The sequence below is a fragment of the Dreissena polymorpha genome, chromosome 3, assembly GCF_020536995.1.
Source record: "Dreissena polymorpha isolate Duluth1 chromosome 3, UMN_Dpol_1.0, whole genome shotgun sequence".
NCBI lineage: Eukaryota > Metazoa > Mollusca > Bivalvia > Myida > Dreissenidae > Dreissena > Dreissena polymorpha.
In genome coordinates this window covers 95,588,827-95,604,255 of record NC_068357.1, presented here as the reverse complement: position 1 = coordinate 95,604,255, position 15,429 = coordinate 95,588,827, and the positions used below count along the sequence as shown (strand labels likewise).

General features: G+C 35.4%; 1 protein-coding gene across 1 annotated transcript; it reads left to right on the top strand.

Moving 5' to 3' along the window:
* Positions 1-8,455: 8,455 nt before the first annotated feature.
* Positions 8,456-14,551, top strand: LOC127875396 (uncharacterized). The gene is made up of 3 exons (XM_052420450.1): positions 8,456-9,075; positions 12,391-12,960; positions 14,095-14,551. Exons 1-3 carry the CDS (start codon positions 8,826-8,828, stop codon positions 14,382-14,384), a joined length of 1,110 nt encoding a protein of 369 aa, XP_052276410.1. The 5' UTR covers positions 8,456-8,825; the 3' UTR covers positions 14,385-14,551.
* The last annotated feature ends 878 nt before the right edge of the window (positions 14,552-15,429 follow it).

Genomic DNA, 15,429 nt, shown 5'->3' with positions numbered 1-15,429 from the left:
GAACAAGTGCCTGTTGTCATTGAACTGTAAGAATTATAAAATTATATTGAACTGTAATATTAGTTATGTTTTGAAGCAATAGCAATAACATAAATCTGTTATTTCTAACATCAAGCAAACCATAAATAGGTCTTAAGCTTATTAATTCACATTTAATGTAGCTTATATCTATACCAAAATAAATCAGTTACATGTTACTTTACTATAGTGATACATCGCTTTTTAGTTGCTTTTTGTACCAAACATTAATATCATTTAATGTCAATTGTCTCTTGAAATGTGACCCAAGAATGACATTCACACAATAAGTACGAGTTAACATAAGTATGAGTCATATATTTGTGCTTTATTTTTTCTCATACTATATTATTTGTACGAATCATGTATTCTGCTTAGAAATACTATACTTTTGGGGAGACTTCTTTTTTGTTGTATGAAAATTGCCACTACAATTCAAGAAAAAGATCATATCAAAATATCGTGGTGCTGCAGCCTTCTCCTTTTTTATTCCACCTTTGCTATCTCTTTAAACTGGTAAACACAGTATTATGCAATCATTTTTTACAAATTGTTTATATTGCTAAAGGCATATTTGCAGATTTGACAATTCATTAGCTTAATTGATATGTGATCCTAAATTTTCCACTTATTCCTGAACCAGAGCTGTTGTTCTGGAAATCTTTGTTGGATACAATAAACCACATAATTTATTCAATGTGTGGTTAGTATTTTTATGCTCCCCGAAAATTTATATTTGCCAGTTTATCCTTCCTTCCTTACGTCCTTCCTTCAGTCACACTTCTGTTACAGTTTCTCATATTGCCTTCAATATTTTACCGATCTCTTACATATTTGGCATGAAAGTACCTTGCATGGACCTCTACCTTTTGATTAGGTTTGAGGTTACTGGGGTCAAGGTCACCGAGGCTAATAATAGATTATCCGTCACACTTTTGTTACAGTCTCTCATAGCGTCTTCAATATTTTACCGATCTCTTACATATTTGGCATGGACTTCTGCCTTTTGATGCGGTTTGAGGTCACTGATGTCAAGGCCACCGAGGCTAATAACAGATTTTCTAAAAGTCGAACAAAGGGAGCATCCATCGTTTTAAACGATACTTGTTTCCTTATTTATCTCTGTTAATAAGTGTTATATCATTTTTTAAATTTGAAAAAAAAATATTAGCGTGCTATAACAAAAAATGTTCAAACTGTCTAAGCAAATAGTAAAAATGCAACAAAGTAAAAATTACAGAATTATAAAAATTATGGCTACTAATATGTATCATAATGTTGATAGAAGAAATATGAAATTTCCCATGCAAATCTAGTATATATGTCGATATTTGCCTTGTAAATGTATAACTAATTAATAAATAAAAACTACCACAAGTTATTAAAAGCGCTCAGTTCTTTGACCACTGTGGTTCCCTCATTTGGAGTAAGAATGTGTAATACAAAACAGTAGCAACAAGCTTGTTTAGTTCATACATTTATATCATTTCTTGATATATATATAGGTAATCAATCAATTGTCTTTTACTTTTTGTTCTATATAAAAGGTTTTTTATGCTTGTGCAAAACCAGCATTATTTATTTTGCATAGATAATGCTTAACGTTACTTATTATCCCTCGCCAAAGGCGGAGGAATATAGAATTGACATTGTAAGTCTGTCTGTCTGTCTGTCTGTCTGTCTGTCAGTCGGTCAGTGCATCCACCCGTCTGTCACAAACTTTGCAGGGCTATATGATATATATCTCAGAAATTATATAAGGTATCAACATGAAACTTCATCGGTGTATATATATCGAGGAGAAATTGATGCACAAGAACTGTATGCATACACTTTCTCAAATAACAGTTATTGCCCTTTGTGTTTTTATGATGTTATTTTTCAGGGCTATATCTTGGATATAATACAAGATTTCAACATGAAATTTGGTGAATAGATATCAATAAGGAGAATTGCATTTCATTAGAACCTAAACCCTACCCTTTCATAAGAGTTATTGCCCTTTTTTGTTTTTGTGTGATGTAACTTTTCAGGGCTAGATCTCAGATACAAACCAGATTTCAACATTACAATTCATGAGCGTATAATTATATATCCATGAGGATCATTGCAATACACAAAAGAACAACCCTACTTGTATTTGGCTGGGTATATCAATTTAACTAATATGCTTGTTTGCGTTGTAAACAAACTGCATATTTAATTGAATTATAATTCATTCATCAATTAAACGTTAATGAGAAATGTGTCATTGATTCTACAGTTGCTCCAAAGATAGCATTGTTTCTTATATTGTGTTACTAATATTTTACGTGCTAATAAATGATGCGAAGTGTTTTATCGCCATTCATAATCAGGTACTAATTATAGAAAATAGATGGAGGACATAAGTAAGCTAATATGATTTTCAATCTTTCTATGTTTGTTGTATGTCTTGTATGTGGAATGTATAAATAAAATAAAAAATTATATAACATTACATTTGTTTGCGTTTAATTCGTTACTATACAGCTTCAAACTGAGTGTATGCACTGTAGTCTGTGATTCGTGAATGTCTACGAAATTGCTTGTTTTTAAATGGTGACACATTTTAGGGGCTACACAATGGCTTGTGTTTTAGTGGCAACATAATTTTAAACTGGCGACAATATCTGGCGAAAAAAAACAGTGAAATATGTGTGCATTTGTATTTATGAAATGTTTCAGTTGCAAGTCATCTGTGCATCTACATAATTACACATTGATAATCCTTTCAATCCAAATTTATTTCACACATCAGGTTGTTTTAACCGTGTGGCCACCTTGGGGTGCCCAGGGTACTGCAGGGGTGTGGGGGGGGGGCATAATTTGAGCAAATTTTGTTTGGGATTAAGATAGAGTAATTAACTACACAATATAATACATGTGGATCTTGCGGTCTTATAGAGAACCTATTTTGCTAAAAGGGCATATTTATAATCATAACGTAATAAAATATCCACGTTGGAAACGGACATAACGTTTGTAATTTTTTAGCAAAATAACGCACATACACAGCTTTGTATTTAAAAAAACATTGATCTGTAGTGTAAGTTAGAATGCTGTAGGTTGAAAAGTGTAGGAGAACGCTTTGGTTTAATCATTATGTTATATTATGTCATAGTTGAAAATAGCCACACACTCGTGCACATCTAGCATCAGAGCAACAAGCAACACGGTTTTATAGTCTGAAAAGTACTAGAAGAGACCTTTTGCTGTTGGAGATTTATTCGCGAAGCTTGTGAGGGTAGCTAAGAGGGAGCTGTATGATTCATATACTGCCTTAACTGCTTTTCTTAGACCTAACCATCTTATGTTAAAAGGTTCTTTGATATTTAATTCGGGTCCCCTTAAAACTGCTTGCATTTTTTTGAGGCGTTCCATTCGGATACTAGAGTTGCTCATAAAGTGGTATAATTCACCAAATTTCAATTTAAACTTTTCAAGAACTTCATCCTTCTTAATACAGTTACAGCAATATTCAAACTGTGCGCAATACAATGACTTGGCAACATAATGGTGAAAATTTGGATCTTAGCTGCACACCAACGCCTGCCTTTCTACCAGTCATTACGGAGGCACCGTCTGTAGCTAGAGACACAATCTTACCAGAATCAAGACCTAATCCCTCAAGAAAACTTATAACTTCTTGAACTATGGTATAGGCTTTGCCATCTGTAATGTGTATGTTTCCTAAAAAGTTTGTCACAGATTCCCCATTCTTGACAAATCTGACACAGATTGATAAGTGTTTCTGTACTGTAATGTCAGTACTCTCATCCAGCATATTGGAGTACACATTTGAGGTTTTAAGTTCAGCTACTAGATCTCTTTGAAATACAGTCTTGATGCATCCTTGAATTACTGAAACTGTGCCCCGGCTTAGATTTGTACATTTAAGGTCGGTCCCATTCAATCTCTGAAGCTCAAGTTGACTAGTAACTTCACATGAGGGCAGTTTCTCGGATGCTGAATAATACACAAATTGAAACATATTAGGCGCCCTAGCCGCGGATACAATTTTCTTAGCACGTCGGCGTTGAGAACTAGATGCCGACATTTTCGCGTACTTTTTTCGACGGAAGAATTTTTTTATGTAGACATCGTTCTGTAACCGGTGTTCATATAAACTTTTCACTAATATTGCGACAATCTCCACGCAGAGTTGTCGTTCCTTGCTCTCACATACAACTCTGCGAAAGGCTCAGCACGCCATTTTGTCTACCAAATAGCTAAAACCGAACAAACGCATTCAATGTATATTTGATTGGATATTTAAGATCGAATGCATTAAATTAAGAAATATGACTTTTAAATGTACGATAAAGCGTGCAAAAACTTGCGAGTTTTAATGCAACTCTTTGGAACTATTTTTATGCCCATTTACGCAGATGGAATCATACCACGCACTTTACAAATGTAAACAAATGAACATAATGTTTATTGAGTGACGTTAGGAATTGCCTCGACGTGTGTATGTATGTTGGTTTTTTAACATCAAAAAACCATATCAATTTTATAATAATGAATTAAGACTGATATAAGATATCATGGTATGAGATGGTTTTCTTTAATGCAGTGAATGCAATGTAACCGTCGTGCAAGAGATTGTTTAGTATACTGTAACCTCAATGATGAACGCTTGGTATGATCATGACATGAATGAGACGCTTTCATAACAATAGTCCGTTCTGAGCCCAACACAGAGGTGAATGTAATGTAACCGTCGTGCAAGAGATTGATATTGCGACCGCACTAAACGTTACAATATACTACTTTAAATCAAACATTGTACGGAGAGAATCGGTAAAATAAAACGACAAAGAATCGATTGAAATTCGTTTCGTAATCGTTAATGTACCATAGATTTGTTATTTCAATTCGTTTTCTGTCAAATACAAATCGTAAAAAAATAAAACGATCCTTATCGTTGCCCTGTTTAAGTTTATAAATGAACTGCACTGCTGTCATACATTGACGTCTTTGGCACTGCATCGGGTCATATCATTTTTTAATCAACATGTTGAATGTAAAGTCGAATTGCTCCACCATTACGAATTTTTTTTGAAATCCTGGCGGATATGTTACTCGGGGACATTGGTTGATATCATTTTCGGTGTAAAACTTTTTCACTGGTATACCTTTAAAGAAACAAACCCCTGCATCGTCGACTTCAAGATAGCCATATTTCAATAAATCCTCAATAATAATAACCAGGATTTTTCTACCATACATGATAATACCTCCTTTGCATATACCAAAATATATTTTAATTCACAAAAGCCTTTAAACAATTATAGAACTTGATTTACTTACCCTACCGATATTCAGCAAAATTTATCAGAAACTTTTTCAAGCACGTCCAACTGTTCACATCATATCGGGTTTCCGGGGGTGTTGTAATTGTTTAATTATTGCGTCATAAAACGACTATTTTTATGCTCCTCTTCGAAGAGGAGGTGGTATATTGTTTTGCTGGATGTCGGTGTGTCTGTCAGTAGGTCGGTAAAACATGTCGTTTCCGATCAATAACTCGTCAACAATTGAACTGATTGGCTTGATACTTCACAATTGTGCATTTGCTTTTGACAGTAGATGACCCCTTATGAAATTGGGGTCACTAGGTCAAAGGTCAAGGTCACTGTCACTATAAGTGTGAAAATCGTTTGCGATCAATAACTCATCAACGAATTGACTGATTGGCTTGATACTTCACATGTGCATTGGCCTTTTACAGTAGATGATCCCTCTTGACATTCGGGTCACTAGGTCAAAGGTCAAAGTCACTATCACAATTAGTGTGAAAATCGTTTCCGATCAATAACTAGTCAACAAATTGACTGATTGGCTTGATACTTCACATTTGCATTGGCCTTGTACAGTAGATGGTCCCTATTGAAATTGGGATCACTAGGTCAAAGGTCAAGGTGACTATCACAATAAGTGTGAACATTGTTTCCGATCAATATGTCGTCAACGAATTGACCGATTGGCTTGATACCTCACAATTGTGCATTGGCCTTTGACAGTAGATGACCCCTTTTGGAATTGGGGTCACTAGGTCAAAGGTCAAAATCACTCTTAGTGTGAATATCGTTTCCAATCAATAAGTTTTGAACGAATTGACTGGATAGCTTGATTCTTCACATGTGTATTGGCCTAGGACAGTAAATGACCCCTTTTGAAATTGGGGTCACTAGTTCAAAACCCTGTTTTGGGGCCTATGTCTCCAACCGCGGAACTCTTGTTAAAATCGATAATTCCGAGAATTTCTCCATGTTTACTGTTCATTAAACTCTAGCCTGTAAGCGGGAAACACTGTGAGCAAACAGATAAAAATACATGTATGTAATACCATTTTATATCCGACAAAAACAATTACTCTAAATGATTATTAACATACACTTTTTGTTTCAAAATTGTGTTATACATGCATGTATATTCATATTTATCCAAAATTCTTGGCGTGCATCTTCACTTTCCATGAAATGTATTTATTGGAGCTGTTATATAGTGTTTTTAATTTTGGGCATCAATATGAAGTCCTGTGTAACCTGCAAAGTAGATTGTGTAATGCCAATCCTCCAAACCAATAGACTAAAGAGCATATATGGTTATGCGCGTGTTGACCTTGGGTCCATTTACTATGCTACTTATGCATTTCTAAGACTAATGCACACATAACAACCCATGCCATCAACATAATGAGTTGATGAAACACAATTGTGGGACGAAATATTATTAACTGAAAAAACATGCAACATGTCATTATTCTGCCAAACAATATCACAACCGAAATTCCTTTCTCATCAATTTTATACACTGGGTTGATCTCCTGTACAAAAAAGTATAGACAGACTGCAACCAGATTATGTACAAAATAAAAGATACAAAATCTGTATAGAATTTGCACAGAAAATATTCTGGCTCCATTTAAAATTAGTTGAACCAAATTTCTAATTATAGATTTTTCAATATAGACGAAGAACGAATTCTGAACAGATTTCAATAATTATTCAAATTAAACAGATTTTTTTCTGGGCAGAAAAACATCTGGGCAGAATTAAATCTGGGGAGAACTAAAATGTGAGAATGGAATTCTGTTCAGAAAAAAATCTGTACAGAAAAAAATCTGTACAGAAAAATGTACATGTATCAAAAAGTAAAGGTATTCAACCTTTTTTCAGAAAAGTTGATTTTTCGGTATAATTTGATTATTTATCATTCAAAATGATGTTTGCACGAATTAATATTATGGCCACAAGCTAACCACCTGTGATTTGCATAATATAAAAGGTCGAACTTCATTTCCTATTACTGTTATTGCACACACTAAAAGAGCGAACAATTAAAGTGCCCAGACTAAGCTCCGTGTTGTAATCTGTATCATGCACACAGTTTCTCATAATATCGACCAAAATGATTGGTTGCTTAGGTTTGTTACTACTTTGTATACATATGTGCTTGTACTATAAATAGTTTTTTAATGGAAAAACCCAACCCGTCCACATGTGCTACGTGTGCTTAGTAACTCGAGGTCACGACTTACTAACTCGTGGCCACGAGTTAGCTATATCGTGGCCACGAGATAGAAAAAAGAGGGGTTCACAAATAAATAAAAGAGGAGTGCAATTTAAAAAAAGAGCGTTGCAGTACATGTGCCACCGTACATACAGGTGACATTCACTCATCTTTTTTTTAATTGCACTCCTCTTTTATTAAGTTTTGCACTCCTCTTTTTTCTATCTCGTGGCCACGACTTACTAACACTTGGCCACGTGTTAGCTATGTCGTGGCCACGAGTAACTATGTCGAGGTCACGAGATAGAAAACAATGGAGTGTAAAAGTAAATAAAAGATGAGTGCAGTTAAAAAAGGGCGGTGCAGAAAATTAAGGAAGGGTGCATGAAACAAAAAAGGAGAAAACTTTTTCTATCTCGAGATCCCGACTTAGCTAACTCGAGTTAGTCAGCCAATCAAATTGTTCCATATGGGCGTCCATTGTGCTCTTTAGACAAAGGGAAGTAATCATCGCAGTTAAAGCCCGCTTTGGCCAGCTATATATATGCGTACAGAATATTTGCACATGTTACGCAAAATTTGATTAGCTGACTAACTCGTTCCCTCGGGATAGCTAAAATTCTCTTCTCTTTTGTTTAATGCAACCCTCGTTTATTTACTGCACAACTCTTTTTTTAAGTGCACTCCTCTTTTCTTTAGTTGTGCACTCCTCTTTTTCTATCTCGTGGCCACAACATAACTAACTCGTGGCCACGAGTTAGTAAGTCGTGGCCTCGAGTTACTAAGTCGCGGCCACGAGATAGAAAAAAGTGCAACTTAAAAAAAAGGAGTGAATGTCACCTTTATGCCACCGTACTGACGCCTAAGTGTGTCGTGTTGTTTTCAGGACAAAGTCTCATACTATACATCTGTTAATGGTGTACAGCTACTTAAGAGAGCTGAGCAATTCATTCTTAAGTATATCAAGGAAATTGCAGATGTTATTCACCAATGATTGTGTACTTTGACAATTTATTACACTTGCAAACATCCTGACTGTAATAACGCGAAAACGTCGAAAGTTTTGTTTGGAATGGTTAAGCATAACAACAAGAGCTAAATGTATGATTTTCTACGGATTGTTTTAGTTATTTGGACTTATATATCATATCAAGGCAAAAACTAATTAATTGTCCGAACGTTTCGAAAGTAACTTACTGACGAATTGCTAGTGTGATTTAAACTGAGACCTCGATTTACTTTAAAAAACTGTTTGATAAAGAAGTGTCATGGTTGGAAACGTCTTCAGTGTCTCCTGCTTGGTCATAGCCCTGATGACGTCACGTCACGTTACCGGACAGGAAAATGATGTTGCATGGGTGAACAGAAGGCTTACGCTCATCAAAAGTTCCATCGACCGCGATATCAGCGACATGAAGATCCAGTTCGCGGAACTGAAGATGACCATCGAACAGCTTATGGTCAACAACGCCAGTGTTGGGTCTTTTATTGTCGAACCATTGATCGACTACGACTATGGTAAGAAAAAAAAAGTAAGGGAAATTCAGAATAAAAAAGAGAACTATTATGGCCAAAAGCCTTCACTTGATTTCTAGCAGAAATGAAGATAACATAGCTGTGACAGCTATATTTGATGGTTTAAATCTATTTATTTTAGCTCGATTGCATCGAAAGCCTACGGCTTAATGTAACGCTATCGAGTCCGTTTCCTGGATAGAACGAGTACTTTGTGTCAAATTTACGGGGGGGGGGGGGGGGGGGGGGCGGGGCTACGAAGGCTCTCACTGTATAAGGTTGTGAGTATATTTTAGTATATTTTGCATTTAAACTCCAGGAAACAGGATGATAATATTTCTCTAGTACTTCGTACCTTTATATGCTCGTGATTTACACAATTTCGTGATAAAGCAATTTTATCTTCAAATCAGATATCAAGTGTTTCAAGAATAAATCCCATCACTTGAAAGTTAGTAAGGATCGTCAGTTTTATCAGAACATTAGATGATTCAGAAATGAAGATTTTTTCAAATACCATATGTATTATTAATACAGTATAGCATTGTTTCTATACGGATATTTAAACTATAGCGATTTTTTAAGTTTTTTACGACGGATATATAGATTGGTTGATATCAAGGACATGTTTATATGACCAAAACAACTACGATATCAGTTGATTCACGGAATTTTGTCCATGACCTTCAACGCGCTAGCGAATAAGGCGCAAAATAATAATGTTATGGTGTACTTATTTGTTGAACATTTCTGCTAAACGCGCTCAGCATATTAGATGCTGCCGTTTCGTACTGTTACATGTTGTAAAACAAATAAAGAATCTATGTCGTAAAGTATAAAGGCTTTACAAAATGAAAGGAAATATCAATATATCTGCATATAAAATGGGATTCGGGTCATAATTGGCCATGCGAGTGCAATAAACAACACAAAGTGTCATTTCATTTAACGAATTTAAGGGGCGGAAATGCGACAAACATCTGATCGATTTGTTGTGGGCCGTAATAAACAGCATAACCTTGATATTTATACATGTTATAGACTCCATTAATAAAAAAATTAAAACAGGTTGGTATTGTTTTGTTACAATAATAGGCAACACAGATCGACACAAGAAAACCAAGCTTGATAAGAGTGTAAGTAACGATGCACATGAAAAATTAGTATGAGTACATTTAGGGCAAAGTTTGATCGTCTTCAGAATACCGATATACTTCAACTACATTGCTAGGTTTCTGAATACAAATTTACTTCAAGTACATGGTTAGGTCTTCAAAGTACAGATACACTTCAAGAACATGGTTTGGTCTTCAGAGTACAGATATACTTCAAGTACATGGTCAGATCTTCAGAGTACAGATATTCTTGAAGAACATGGTTAGTTCTCCAGAGTCCAGATATACTTCAAGTACATGGTTAGGTCTTCAGAGTACAGATCTACTTCAAGTACATGGTTAGGTCTTCAGAGTACACATAAACTTCACGTACATGGTTAGGACTTCAGAGTCCAGATATTCTTCAAGTATATGGTTAGGTCATCAGAGTACAGATATACTTCAAGTACATGGTTAGTTCTTCAGAGTCAATATATTCTTCAAGTATATGGTTAGGTCATCAGAGTACAGATATACTTCAAGTACATGGTTAAGTCTTCAAAGTACAGATATACTTAAAGGACATTGTTAGGTCTTCAGAGTACAGATATTCTTCAAGTACATGGTTAGTTCTTCAGAGTCCAGATTAACTTTAAGTACATGGTTAGTTCTTAAGAGTCAAGATATACTTCAAGTACATTGTTAGATCTCCAGCGTACAGATCTACTTCAAGTACATGGCTCGGTCTACAGAGTACAGATATACTTCAAGTACATGGTTAGGTCTTCAGTGTACAGATATACTTCAAGTACATGGTTCGGTCTTCAGAGTCCAGATATACTTCAAGTACATGGTTTGGCCTGCAGAGTACATATATATTTCAAGTACTTGGTTTGGTCTTCAGAGTCCAGATAAACTTCAAGTACATGGTTAGGTCTTCAGAGTACAGATATACTTCAAGTACATGGTTTGGTATTCAGAGTACGGATATACTTCAATTACATGTTTCGGTCTTTAGAGTACAGATATACTTCAAGTACATGTTTAGGTCATCAGAGTACATATATATTTCAAGTACATGGAACATGGTTAGGTCTTCAGAGTACAGATATACTTCAAGTACGTGGTTAGGTCTTCAGAGTACAGATATTCTTCAAGTACATGGTTATGTCTTCAGAGTACAGATATTCTTTTAAAATATGGTCAGGGCTTCATAGTACATATACACTTAAAGTACAAGGCTAGGTGTTTAAAGTACAGATATATTTCAATTACATGGTTAGGTCTTCAGAGTACAGGTATATTTTAAGTACATGGTGAGGTATTCAGGGTACATATATATTTAAAGTACATGGTTAGGTCTTCATAGTACAGATATACTTCAAGTGCATGGTTCGGTGTTTAGAGTACAGATAGACTTCAAGTACATGGTTCGGCCTTTAGAGTACAGATATTCTTCAAGTACATGGTTAGGTCTTCAGAGTCCAGATATACTTCAAGTACATTGTTAGGTCGTCAGAGTACAGATATACTTCAAGTAAATGGTTCGGTGTTTAGAGTACAGATGCACTTCAAGTACTTGGTTAGGTCTGCAGATTACAGATATCCTTCAAGTGCATGGTTAGGTCTTCAGAGAACAGATATACTTCAAGTACAAGGTTAGGTCTTAAGAGTCGAGACATACTTCAAGTACATGGTTAGGTCTTCAGAGTCCAGATATAAGTCAAGTACTTGGTTAGGTCTTCAGAGTACAGATATACTTCAAGTACATGGTTCGGTATTTAGAGTACAGATATACTCCAAGTACATGGTTCGGTATTTAGAGTACAGATACACTTCAAGTACATGGTTAGTTCTTCAGAGTACAGATATACTTTAAGTATATGGTTAGGTCTTCAGAGTTCAGATATACTTAACATTAATAGTTAGGTCAGTATCAGAGTATATAGTAAAGTAATAATTCAAGTGCAATGTTTGGTTATTATCAGAGAACGGAGTATTAAAAAAATCATAGTTAAGTCATTATCAGAGTACGGAGTATTGAAATCATTCAAGTTCATGGTAAGATCATTAGCAGAGTACAGAGTTTAGCAATACACTTTTAATCATAGCAAGGTAATTATCAGAAAACATAAAAAACAAACAAACAGTTTAACTTCGTAGTTAGGTCATTATGCAAGTAGAACGTGTATACATAATTAATGCAAATTTCTTTTATCGATAGGACAGGGAAAGACAGGCGTTAATCAAAGAGAGATCACAGACCTGAAAACCAAGTTAAATGCGCATACAAGCCGACTTGACAGATTATCTGCTACTATCACCAATATTCAAGTGGAATCGTCCGAACATAAAAGAAAAGTCGAAAAACTGGTCGGTGACAAGGACGACGAAGAAAAAAGACGCGAACTAATAAACAACTTAAAAGCCGAAATGCTTCTCCAGTTAAACGCAGACATTGAAACGAAATACGGCGATAGAGTCAATGCGCAACAAAAGTCTTTTGAACAAACCGTAACTGTTATGAAAAGAGGTTATAGAGACCTGAAAACGCAGGTGAATGAAATGTCGAAATTCGTATCGCAACTCGTAAGTCGGGACGAACTGAGTGTCCTCGTACTCGATCAAATGAAACGTCTTTCCGAGTCGGTGATCTCTGAACAAAACAAACTGAGTTCGAGGATTGACAAGGCAGAGACGAAGATGGTTAGATTGGATGTTGAAGTGAACAAAGTCGATGACCTATTCAGAGGGATTGACCAACTGAAAACCAAGACTGACACATGCTGTACAGGTCAGTAGGGTAATATAGTACAATATAGTTTAATATATTACTGGCGACTTTAATGGTTATACGTACTGAATGTAACCTCAAAACAATAAAATCCTACTTAATGCAACGAGCATAACGCATAAAACATTCTTATAAATTATTGAAACTTTTGTATGTGCATGGCCAGTTCATTTACACTGATTTGTAAGAAATAGCTTTGTTTCATTAATCCCCTTAAATACAAACCGACATACCCGTGAAAATCAAAATGCACTATATTATTTAATATCAAATTTAGATGAACATATAATTCATTTTTATCGGCGCTAAAAAAACATTTGTACCCCAATTTTTTTTTTCGTACCTAATTTTGTTTTCGTTCACAAATTTTTGTTCGTACCCTATTTTGTTCGTACCCAAAAAAAATTTGTACCCAACTTTTATCGTACCCAAATTTTTTTCGTACCCATATTTTTTCGTACCCAATTTGTTGTTCGTACCCAAAAAAATTCGTAACCAAAATTTTCGTACCCAAATTTGTTTTCGTACCCAAATTTTTTTTTCGTTCCCATTTTTTTCTTAACCACATTTTTTTTTCGTACCCACATTTTTTCGTACCCAAATTTGTTTTCGTACCCAATCTTTTTTTATTACCCAAATTTTTTTTTGTACCCAATTTTATTTGGTAACCAACTTTTTTTTCGTATCCAATTTTTTTTTCGTACCCAAATTTGTTTGTACCCAAATTTTTGCGAGCCCAAATTTCTTTCGTTCCCAAATTTTTTTTCGTACCCAAATTTTTTTCGTACCCAAATTTTTTTTCTTACCCAATTTTGTTTTCGTTACCCCAATTTTTTTTGGCATTTTTTTTTGTATCCAAAATTTTCATACCCAATTTGTTTTCGTACCTAAAATTTTGTTTTAACATAACTTCTTCATTTATTCACCAATTGACTTCAAATTAATGCTGAACATCTCTTATGACAACACGGTCTACCTCGACCATCCATGTCCACATTACCCACCCCGGGGCACCACCAAGTTACCAACATAGGCGTTGCCTACCCAACATGGCCTTTTGATATAACATCTTAGCGGCGTGGGGATACGCGTCGGACTCTGCTACGTCACTTTTAGTTTGGTTTTATTTTGCAGCACTTGCAAGCTCTATTGTCTGTGAGGGATCGTCCATGTACCTCTCCTGTCCTCCAGGGCAAGTCTTATACGTTCACTCGGGTGTTTACGGCCGCACACAGGGCTCGGTCATCTGCCCTTACCCTCAGTACATCAGGTCGACAAACTGCGTATCTCCAACCTCCACTGTCAAAGTTGTCAACCTTTGTAACGGGAAAAACCAGTGTAGCATCACCGCTACAAATGGCGTATTCGGAGACCCTTGTGATGGCACATACAAATACTTAGAGGTTAAATACGTATGTTTTTAATTACCAGTTTGTTACCCCTTGAAAAACTGTCTTGATTACGATGCTTCCGGTAATGATTTCAGTTAAGAAACTATCGTCATAAAAATCACAACGTTAACGTTTATTGTCTGACATTTTTTTATTAAATAACATATGTACCTGCACTATTAAAAATGTACACAAAACTAGTTGTTTGTTGTTGTGAATCACTTCAGTTATGGTCCATCTATAAGTAGTCTGCCTTTTCTGGTTATGGTTGCGCAACGCTCTGACACTATTAATTTGTTTGTTTTGTCACGTAGTCTTTGAAACAAAATAAACGTACATAACTCCATTTCAGTTTTTTTACGTTTTAGTTTTGCTTATTAAGCTCAACACAACGTTTCAATTGTTTGTGAAATACAAGATAAAAGCGAGGACTCTTAACGGGCCTCACCAGCGACAACAATAAATTATTACCTCTCTGTACAGTGGTCTTTCGTGGACTGTCTTCATTGCTTTTGTAAAAACAGTGACTGGTTAAAAACCCATGAACAAAAGACGATACAACGTAACATCAGGAAAAGTTAAGCTACCTACAAAAGGAGTGTAACTAAAAAATGACATGTTGGCCTATTTGCTTGACAGTATATGTAGAAGTCGGCTAGATAAATAAATAGAGGATATTTGTTAATGTCAGTGTAAGATCGTTTGTTATTTCACGAGTATTCATAGAAAATATATGTTCACGAGTGGCGCATATTAACAAATTTTCTGTTTCCTGTATGCCCCATTTTCAAGAAAATAATTAACAGCTGTTTCCCTTTAGCTGAAAAGTTGCCATTTCTCCCGTGGCGTGCCTCAATACATTTCACTACACAAAATGACGTCATTAGTGCATCATCCTCCGCCGAAAGAAAAAGTCAAATATTTGATGGTTTACGAGTAAACAAAGCTGAAAGGTTTAAACATTTGATTGCTCTTGCTAAAATAGCCAAGCAAAGTTAAGCATCAAATACAGCTAGTGTAACAACATTTACTGAACAGTACATGTCCGTGATGTCGTAGGAATACGCACATTTTGACA